Source organism: Vigna unguiculata, chromosome 5, assembly GCF_037176805.1.
Source record: "Vigna unguiculata cultivar grain cowpea cultivar isolate G323 ecotype 2 chromosome 5, ASM3717680v1, whole genome shotgun sequence".
NCBI lineage: Eukaryota > Viridiplantae > Streptophyta > Magnoliopsida > Fabales > Fabaceae > Vigna > Vigna unguiculata.
The window spans coordinates 10,028,935-10,040,139 of NC_140796.1; the positions used below are offsets into that span (position 1 = coordinate 10,028,935).

The 11,205-nt window shown below is 35.7% G+C and overlaps 1 protein-coding gene across 1 annotated transcript; it reads left to right on the top strand.

The window, feature by feature from the left end:
• The first annotated feature begins 1,485 nt into the window (after positions 1-1,485).
• Positions 1,486-10,555, top strand: CPK13 (calcium-dependent protein kinase 13). The gene is made up of 7 exons (XM_028072661.2): positions 1,486-2,394; positions 6,435-6,578; positions 6,888-7,040; positions 9,115-9,230; positions 9,313-9,480; positions 9,756-9,986; positions 10,066-10,555. Exons 1-7 carry the CDS (start codon positions 1,761-1,763, stop codon positions 10,213-10,215), a joined length of 1,596 nt encoding a protein of 531 aa, XP_027928462.1. The 5' UTR covers positions 1,486-1,760; the 3' UTR covers positions 10,216-10,555.
• The last annotated feature ends 650 nt before the right edge of the window (positions 10,556-11,205 follow it).

Sequence of the window (11,205 nt, forward strand, 5' to 3'; positions counted from 1 at the left end):
ATTTTTTACTTTCATATTTTATTTTTAACATGACTAATTAATATATTACTATTTTTTTTAAGAATCAATAATTCACACCAAGTTATGTCAGAAAATAAATGATGAAAGTTAAAAAATAAGAATCATACTATCATTTTGTTTAGATAAAAGAAAACATTTAATATATGCAAATACAGAGATAGTGTGTTGGGCAATGTTTTTTAATAAAAAGTTCAATATGTTTTTAATTTTTTGAATTTAAAATTGTCAAGTTCTAAATTTTGATATATTTTAATATTTAAATTTTAAAATTAAATTAATATAATTTTTTTTAAATTAATAATGTTACTTTTTTTGGATTTATTATTTATTTTTAAAATTTATAGACTAAATTATAAGACAAATACAAATTTTAATGATTAAAAATATATTTAACTTTTATAAATTTAATTTTTTGCAATCTAACTGTTACAAAAGATTTTGCTAATATGAAAATTAATAAAAATTAGGTGGCATGAGTTTATGGATTAGGGAAGTGGATTGTATGTTATAATTTATACCATTTGTGTCTGGACTTTGAAAATCCTTTGTCTCCACCACTTATTTTGTTTCTGTAAGAGAATGTTCATTGAAAAGTGTTAAAAATCCAAATTAGTTTTTTTCATTGGAAATGTTTTTAATTTAAGTTGAATATAATTATTCTAGGTGACAAGTAACAAACTTCTCTTTCTTAACATAACTACGTATTTAAGACAAATTCAAAACTATCAATTAAATAAAAGTACTTCTATTAATTACTTCATTCAGACATTTAAGAACAATTAGTTTTGATCTAGCTAAATATAACCCCATCAAAAGAAATTATTATCATGCGCACACTATAATTCTTACCAACCGTATATTTATTTCAACTTCATATTTTATTTAATAGTATTTAATATCTTTGCATTAATATTGTACCACACAACCGTTGAACGATTATATTCTAAATTATCATTAAAATATTTTAGTCTTGGATAACATTTAATTAATATTCCCATATGCTTCAATCTATTGAAGCATCAAAATAATTTTTTATTCAAGACAAATAATTATGACATTTAATTTTAAACATCAGTTCAAAAACTTAAATGTTGTTTATATATGTAAAGAATATCTACTAGAAAAATACTAATTTGATACATAAATTTCACTATTTCAGATTATTAGAGAAATAAATAACGTTGATTGGTTTTGGAAGGTAGTGCTTAGAAAAACAAAAACAAAAACAAAAACAAAAACAATCACTTTTGCAGTTGTATTTATTAATTCTTTTTGTTTACAGTTGTATTTATTATCATTACTAGTTAACTTTCGCAGTCACAAAAGCGGAAAATGTTTGTTTATTAAGTAGAGTATTTCAGTATTACTCTAAGCTGTTGATATTTTAATAGTAAGTAAAAGTTCATTGAAAACGAAAAAAGAAGAATAAAATAATTTATATATATGAAATGGCGAAAACCCGAGGTTCCTGGCTCCTAAAAAACCGCATCCCCAGCCGTTACCGTACACCCTCACACACCCATCTTCCCTTCACTCGCTACTCACTAACACTCATTCTCACACTCATACTCTTCGTCTTCTTCTTCATCTTCTTCGTCACCTTCGTTTCAATCATACCTTCTTTTTCAAAATCACATTCTAGGGTTAGGGTTTCGGCATTATGATGTGAAACGAAGCACGCCTAGTCGACCGTCTCCTCCCAAACCCTCCCCTCCGCCGCGATCTCTGCTCCTCCTGCCATGGGAAACTGCTGCAGATCCCCGGCCGCCGTGGCCCGCGAGGACGTCAAATCGAGCTTCTCCAACGCAGACCACCATGGCAAGCGCGGCTCCGGCGCTGAAGCTGTCAAACAGAAGGCGCCGATCACGGTCCTCGCCGGCGTGCCCAAGGAGAACATCGAGGACCGCTACCTCGTGGACCGCGAGCTCGGCCGCGGCGAGTTCGGCGTGACTTACCTCTGCATCGACCGTGACACGCGCGAGCTGCTCGCGTGCAAAAGCATCTCCAAGCGGAAGCTCAGGACCGCCGTCGACGTCGAGGACGTCCGCCGCGAGGTCGCCATCATGCGCCACCTGCCGGAGAGCCCCAGCATCGTGTCACTCCGCGAAGCCTGTGAGGACGACAATGCCGTTCACCTCGTCATGGAGCTCTGCGAGGGGGGTGAGCTCTTCGACCGGATCGTTGCCCGCGGCCACTACACCGAGCGAGCTGCTGCCGCTGTCACTAGGACGATTGTGGAGGTCGTGCAGCTCTGCCACAAGCACGGGGTCATCCACCGCGACCTGAAACCGGAGAATTTCTTGTTTGCAAACAAGAAGGAGAATTCGCCGCTCAAGGCTATTGACTTCGGGCTTTCCATATTCTTCAAGCCAGGTACGGCCGTGAGTGAATTTGGATTTCATTGACTGCATTGGGGAAGTTTGGTTTGGAATGGGAAGGTATGGTTGAGTTTGAACTTGATTGGTGGGGTTATTGTTTGGAAGACTGTGTTGGTGTTTCAGATGCCTGTGATGGTGTCTAGGCTTAATTTGGATTATTTACTATATAAACACTCCTACGGGAAGAAATAAAAGAAATTGAATTAAACTTGTCTCGTTAGGAAAACTTAAGCTCTTGGAGATGTTAAACCAGAGAGCTGCTATACAAAGTAGTTAAGTATTATAAATTGCTTGTAGCTTACTGGATAAGATCAATTTATTTCTTTTTCTATTACAATTTTTAAGTATATATAGAGAAGTTTATCCAATCAAGGACCTTGTTCAGTGTACTTAAAGTTGGTACAGTTAGGTTTTGTACTGTCTACACTACATTCTGCGCCTGCAGCACAAAAAGATGGTTGTCTAGTTGGTACGCTCGTTGGCACCTAAATTTCGATGCTGCTTTTAACTCTCAAGCTCTGAACGGCATCTATGTTAATGATGGTGCCTTTTTATTTATGTTTGCTCTCACGGTTATTGGATTTAACAATGTGATTTTGATTGAAAGATGATAGGGCGCTTTATAAGTGGTCAATCTAATGTATGATGTTGAAAATTTGGAGTCGGTTGCGGGAATAATAGATCAGCTAACGCCAAGCTTGGCAGTTGCTTTGCTTGTGTTGGATTAGACCATGAGTTTTTCATCGTTAGTCCCCTTTGTCAATCCTTTTATTCTCCCTTTCTTCTAAACCCTATTGCCACATGTGGGTTGAAGTGCGGACTTTATTGCAGCCATGCTGGGGGCTGTCACCCTTCATTTGGATAAGAAATAAGTACTCTTAACACTAAGGTGGTATTTTTCTGAGGCTGTTGTATGGTTGTGTTCAAACAAAGTGCTTTTGGTTCTGTTTTGATGGTTATTGTTGAAATTATATTGAGGTTACTGGTAGTAGGCTTGGGCTAGTACTTTAGGACAAGTAATTAGTAGTAGGAGCTCTAGGTTATGTATTAGAGTACCACATTACTTCGTATTCAGTGTTGTTAGGTGGTTCTCTCTCTTCTCTCTCTCTCTCTCTCCCTTGTTTCGTATCTCTTAACATGGTATTAGAGCAGTGTCATTCTTTATGAATGAGGAGGTCTTCTTTGTTGTTTTGAGTTCACCAAACTTGGTTGTACTCATAGATTCTCACGTCCGTTTCTAAGTTGGAATTTATTCTTGAAGAGATAGCTATTGGTTGAATCTGTTTAGAAATCAGAGTAGAGTCACTTCTGTCAACTAACTGCTGCTGGAAAACTGGAGCATGGGCGATTCTTGTCTGCCTGTGGTGTTTATAAATTCATTGATAATCGATAGTTTTCTCGATGACCTCTGGGTAAGATCTTTACATATCCTGAGCAGAAGTTTTTGTTTTCTGTTGACTGGAACCCATCCTGTAGGGTATTGCCGTGATGTGACTGACAATATCCCAGAATCTGAGCGCATGTGGACTCTGGAGAATGTGTACTTTCGGACATACTTAATTTTGTGGTGTTTGTGTGTGGTGTGGTGGACGTGTGTAGATGGGGCTGCCTGTAATGGCTGGCTATGAAGATGGTGATTGGCTGGAGCTCTTGCAAGTTCAGTTAGTATTAATTTCAGATTCAATTTTACTTCCTGTTTTCTGTCTCGGATTTGGCTTTTCTCCTAGTTCTGTGGATATTTAGGTTTTATGAGGGTGTTGTGTCAATCAGTGTTCGAGAAGAAAACATGTCATTGCTGGCTGCATTTCCGTGGCCAGTGGTGTCAATTTTGGCAATGCAAGAGTGGCAAGACCTTGGGACTTTCTATGCACTTATGCCTGGCTGTGTGTGTTCAGTGTCTTGTTCTGACTAGATTTGGCCTGTTGGTGAACTGCTGCTCTGGCCCCTTTTGGCATGTTTGGTCGTTCTTTCTTTATTTGATTATTTTGTCTATTTGGTATTTCTTTGAATTTTTTTAAGCTGTTTGACGTTGAACTATACTGGTTGAAGGATTGGAGTAACTATGTAGTCTAGCTTGTTAAGGGTATGCATTTTGAACTTTGAAGACTTTGCACCCTAAAGACCCCCTTTCCCTGGTTCTTTTATGCTATTGTAGACACTATTTTAGAGATCAATTGGGAGGTTGAGAATCTGTTGATGAAAAGGTCTAAGACTCCAGAAATCATCTCATTTTCTTGAGATGTGTAGCATGGAGACGCTAGGAGCTTTCCTGTTTTTTGCTTTGGTGGTGTTGTGGGGTTAGGGAGGCGTACTGCTTTCCCTATGTTTGTTTTAGAGACCAGATGCTCCTCTTTGTTTTTAGCTTATGTGTTTTTACTTGTATGAAGCTTAATGCTTAGTAAGAAGTAGCTTGAGGTAAGTGCTCGTTAGACTGTGGAGCCTAACCTAATTAGTCATGTAAATAGAACATTAGGTTGTTCTTTTAGTGTAACTCATTACATCTTATCAATAATATTCAGTGTTATAGTTATTCTTTTGTTTCTTGCTTTCTCTCCTACCCTAACCATAAGCCTGTTATTCTTGATAGTTATAACTTATAAACTTGAAAAGGGCATGTAATACAAAGTCCATTTGGCATATTTTGGCTCAAATTATACCTTAGCTGTTTGTCAGTCTTTAAGAAAGATTTTCTTTAGGCATTAAGGATTCTGCACTCTGCGATAACAACTGGACACAAAGTAGTGGATCATGTTGCAGTCAGTTAATAAGAGAGTGTCTGATTTGTTTTCTTGTTTTCATTTTTTCATTAGTATGACAATAATACCAACTTATGTTCATTCAGATTGCAATTCAGAATTCTGGAAGGGAGATGCTTAAACAACCAAATATTGGGTTGATTGGCTTCATTTCTTTAAATAATATTATAAATTAAAGAGCCTATCTCTTCTGACTGTCTTTTTATCTGCAACAAAAATTTTCTCTTCCAGTTGAAAGAGGTCCATGTCATTCCATGCTTCCTCCATTTCCTTTTTTTGCCCAATGTGTACCCTCATGGTTTTATGCAAACACTATGGTGCCACATTGTAGCAGAGTGTGAATTTGTGTAGTGATGCACTGCTGCTTCCTTTACTCATCTTTGTAGGTCCACCAGCAAAGTTTAGGAGAGGGTTTTGTCCTACATTTTCACATTTCCAAAAAGAAGTGTAATTAACTTTTGATTTTACTGTTTTGAATTTGTAATTATGTTCTGTAATTTGTTCAATTGTCGGTGAAAATGTTGGACGTTTCTCTCTATTCTATGGTTGTCTCATTTGACGTGTTAAAATAATGCTAATTCCTAAGAAGATAAATATGTTTTTATGGCTAGTTTCTGAACAATTATTTTAAGGGATTTAGCTCCTTTAAAGTGAATGGTACACTTCAGATGGTATGAATTTGTGTTACAGAAATACATTGGCATTAACAAATTCTTAACTCATTATAATATCAAATGTGGATATTTCAATAAACTATATACATCACCAAAACCTAAACACATTCTTACATCATTTTTGTTTTAAAAATTGTTTCTAAGTAATGTTGTAAACAATTTTTTAAAGCAAAAGAATGAAATTGAATCTAACTGCACTATTGTTTTAGGATGTTGACCGTTTCCTTCAGAAAAGATTGAAAACAGGGTACAAGAAGAAACCAACTTATCTTTGTTATTGTAATGGGGACATGTTGTAAATGAAAGCAAAAAACAAACTTAGCGCCGCCCTTTAATGTTGGCTTATTTTCTTAGGAAACACAGCCTGTTTGTATACAGCTGCATTATAGTGTATAGACATTAATGTTAGGGTTGAACACACACCATCACTTATTGCCAGTTTACCATCAGATGGCACATTTTATTGCTGTCTACTCATGTTTCAATGTTACACACACACGCACACTCACACACACAAACAAATAGACACATACATATGTTGTTTCATTCTTGCGGTATCTGACTTATTTACCATAATGTATTGTGTGTAATACAAAAATTTCCAGGCGAGAGGTTCTCTGAAATTGTTGGAAGTCCATATTATATGGCTCCAGAAGTTCTCAAGCGGAATTATGGACCAGAAATAGATATATGGAGTGCAGGAGTAATTCTCTACATCTTACTGTGTGGTGTTCCCCCGTTTTGGGCTGGTATAAATTGTTATATTCTTACAATGCTCTTTATGTATGCCTTCTTTTAATATGTGCATTAGCACCTATAAACATTCATGTTTGTTCCATATTATGTGCTAATACTTGCATGCTTAGACTTTTTGCTCTTTTTCTTTTGGTTTGTGAAACATACTATTTTTCTCTGGCATGGTTTAAATCTGCTAGTGACCCTTTCTTTGGGTTCAAGCATATTATGAGTTTTGTGCTTTTGAGCTTGGTTCTTTTTATTATTTCATTTGCTCAGAAAAAGTCTTCTTATTTTCTATCCTGTATGTTGATTCTATGCAGAATCTGAGCAAGGAGTTGCACAGGCCATTCTTCGAGGGCTTATAGATTTCAAAAGGGAACCTTGGCCAAGTATTTCTGAAAGTGCTAAAAGTCTTGTTAGGCAAATGTTAGAACCAGACCCTAAGCTTCGATTAACTGCTAAACAAGTGCTTGGTATGTTTATCTTCTTCCATGTTCATTTCATATTACTGTTAAGAGCCTTTTTTAAATCTCGATTTAAATGCCAGAAGTTTAAGCGTGTATGATTAATGAAATCCAGTGAAGAAAAAAAATTGGTGAAAACTATCTCCTTCTAGCTTTTAAATTTTTAATAACTGCTACATCTGGTCCTATACATAATAAAAAAAATGAAGATATTTTTGTGGTCCTTTCGCAAGAAACATGGGACTATTTCTTAATGTATTAATTGCTAACTTTCATTTGTACCCTTAATTTATTTATTTTAGAGTGTATTAATGAGATATGCACTCATTTCTCATGAGAAGGAATGCATTTATTGAGTTATTAACAAAACAAGTCACACCCATTGGTTGAAAATTTCTCTTGTAGATTATGAGCAGTATTATTAAATGTAATCAAGCACTTAAACCATTTAATTTGTGGGTATTTGAATTTATGATATTATTAATTAAAATAACTAACTTGATTATTTTATTGGTCTTGATGAGTTAGTATTTGTTTCTTATGTATTTACAAGAGGTAATATATAAGAAACAAATATCTAATTCATCAATATCAATAAAAGTAGTCAACTTAGTTAATTTTCTTCAATGATATCCTGGCTTAAATTGTATCCCAAAAATACTCATAGGAACAAACGGTTCAAGTATATTTAATGATACTCTTTGTAGATAGATATTTTTTTTCAACCAATGGGTGTTACTTGTCTTGTCATTAACCAAATAAATGCATTCACACTCTTGGGAAATGAATGCATATCTCATTAATTGATTCTTCAATAAATCAAGGCTATAGAATGAAATTAGCAGTTAATATATTTGGAAGTGATCCCTTGTTTCTTATAAGTACGACAAAAAAATTGTCATTTGTTTCTTATAAGTTGGACAAAAAAACTGTTGTCATTTGTTTCTTATATATAGGACGAAAGGTAGTATAATTATGGGGCACTGTCCTAAGTTTTGTGGATATATCAACTATCAAGAACATGGCAATGCCATACATCTAAGTTAATATCGTTTCAGTGCTATATTGTCTTTTGTCTCTCTTCCTCCCTTTACACCTCCTATAATTTAAACATGGTATTAAGATGGTATCATCCTTCGTGAACTGCCCTGTCAGCACCACTGTCAAGGTCCCTAAAGTTTGGTGCAGTACTAATTTCATTTCATGATTCTTTATTCAAGTTAATTGTCAATCCCCTTGTATTTTCCCTCCCTTTTACTGTGTTGTTCCTTCTAGCAAGTTCATCTAGCTTTGTGTTAGGATCCAATTGCAAGGTACAGACCCTGGAGTCCCTCATTTGAAGTATGAGATTCTGGTGTGAGTTTTATAAGTCCATGGACTGTACTACTACAATAGCTACTTTTTTTGTTGTGGTTCTCCTAAGGTTCCCATCCGTTGGTATCAAAGTTGGTTGTCAGATGTTTCAGCATAGGCTACTACTTGTGGAGAGTTCTGACTACTGAAAGTTTTTGACCAATGAGTAAGTTGATTGAAATGTTGTAGAGTCTGAGCCATCAAGATGTTGTCTCTTAAGTGGGGTGCTATGATGTATAATGAGGTGCTTATATAGATGCATGGTGGAGTGTTCTGAGCCATCAATAAAAGCTATCAACTTAGTTAATGAGGTGCTTAGGTCCCTCATCAAGTAGTATGAGATGCATGCTGGAGTGTTTTTTTAACCACAGGATTCTCCCTCCTTAAGGCTAGTTTTAAGGCTGGTTTCCCCAAGTGTTTTGGTGCTACTTAATTGGTATCACTCCTGCTTCCTTCTCAGCTTAGCCTTGCAATTTTCTGACGTGTTTCTGACAGTTCTTTGGGTGTTATGTCCTCGTTCTGGCAATTCTCAATTTTGTTATTTATTTTGGTCATCTCCTTCATTGATTTGTTCTACCATCAGAACATGTTTGGCATCTTAGATAATATCAATTCAATCTTTGTTAATATCTTAACCCCATAATTTCAACATAAACATTACTTGTTGTAATTATGTTGATGACTTTTCAGAACAGATAATAAATTTCATCTATTTTTTCTTGCCTTGCAGAGCATCCCTGGCTCCAAAATGCCAAGAAGGCTCCTAATGTTCCACTTGGAGATGTTGTCAAGTCAAGGCTTAAGCAATTTTCAATGATGAACAGATTCAAAAGAAAAGCCCTTAGGGTTAGTTCGCTGCATCTCTGGTGATAACTTAAGCTATTGCTTGTATAGCATGTTGGATCTAAGATTGTACATTTGAAAACAGGTCATTGCTGATTTCTTATCCAATGAAGAGGTTGAAGACATCAAAGATATGTTCAAGAAGATGGATAATGATAATGATGGCATTGTTTCCATAGAAGAACTGAAAGCTGGATTTCGAAACTTTGGGTCTCAACTTGCTGAGTCTGAAATTCAGTTGCTTATTGAAGCTGTAAGTATAGTTAATTTCCCCTTGTTCCTCTAAATTATTGTGACTGAACAACACTAATATTGTTACTTGTTACTTGGTATAATCATAAATTGGCCGACAAAAGTTGATATGTCGACATGCAAATGTAAATTGAAATCCATGGTGTACAATTGTGATATAATTTCCATTATAATTTTGGTTGGGTTTGTTCAGTTTCATTTTGAAGGTACTAAGTAAAATATTTGAAGTTTACCTTGCTCTTGTTTTGTATTTTAATCATTGTATGTGGACAACAGGTAGGTAGTAATGGTAAGGGAACACTAGACTACGGAGAATTTGTTGCTGTTTCCCTTCATTTAAAAAGGATGGCTAATGACGATCATCTTCGTAAGGCCTTCTCCTATTTTGACAAAGATGGGAATGGATATATTGAACCGGATGAGCTACGGAATGCCTTGATGGAAGATGGAGCAGATGATTGTACAGATGTCGCAAATGATATTTTCCAAGAAGTAGACACAGATAAGGTGAAATTTGGGAGTTATTTCTTTAGATATAGTAGTCTTGATTAGGGAATAGTAGCCTCAAATTGTTGAACAATTGCAGGATGGACGTATCAGCTACGATGAATTTGTTGCTATGATGAAAACTGGAACGGATTGGAGAAAGGCATCAAGGCATTATTCACGTGGGAGATTCAATAGCTTGAGCTTAAAGTTGATGAAAGACGGTTCTTTAAACTTAGGAAATGAGTAGTTGTCTGAGTGTTTGGCTATATTCGATCTGGCTTTCCAAATAGTGTAATATTCCTCCTACAATATGGACTTGGCTTCTTTGTGATGATTATTTGGTTCCACTTTTAGAAGGGTTCCTTTCCACTTGGTGCTGTGCGAGTTACGAAGGATTGGGTACGCCAATTATACACGCACTTCGTTACTTGTGTAAAACATGGTACCTTGGAGCCACTGGTGTGACATGTATGATTCCACTCGTTTTAACCACTCCTGCTTCTCTTCTGGTGTGACAATGTTGAATCAAAAACTGTTTAGTGCAGTCAGAATATGTTTATCAAAGTGCGAATATCTTGTAGTTCCAATTCTGGACTCTCTTTTGGTCATTCTATCCCTCTCTTTCCACTGCCTCATAATGGCCAATGGCCAAAAAACATTTGTTTACTCCGGAATGCTGACAACATTTGATTTTTCTTGTCTCGTAGCATGACCTGTAAGATATTCTGATCCTGGAAATGTGCACACATGGAACCGTTGCTGTTGAATTTGTGGGTGGCTAAGAAGTACAAGTCGCAGGTTTTGTTGTATCGTTACACCTGCTCTGTGAATGCATTAAAACATGCATTTGCACACTATTGCCTCTTTCAGATCTTTCCAGAGTTTAGGGTTCTTAGACTTCATTAGGAGAGGCTTATCTAAAGATTTCAGTCTTCAACATATGGATCTTCAGGTATTTCATCCATACCAACGATAACCTCTGTAATGGGCCTAAAAGATTTAATTTTAATATCACAATATTGTATTTCATATCCACATTTTAATTTTGCTTCCCCTTTGCACATGGCTTTGAACACGTCTTTCCAATTTTGAATTTATTTTGAATTAAACGAGTGAGCAAACAAATTCTAATAAATTAACTTACGACATTTTAGAAACATCATCCATTTAATTTCTCCGTAAACGATAATAATCTTTTATGTTCTTGATTTTATTATATTTGAATTTCAATTTTCTA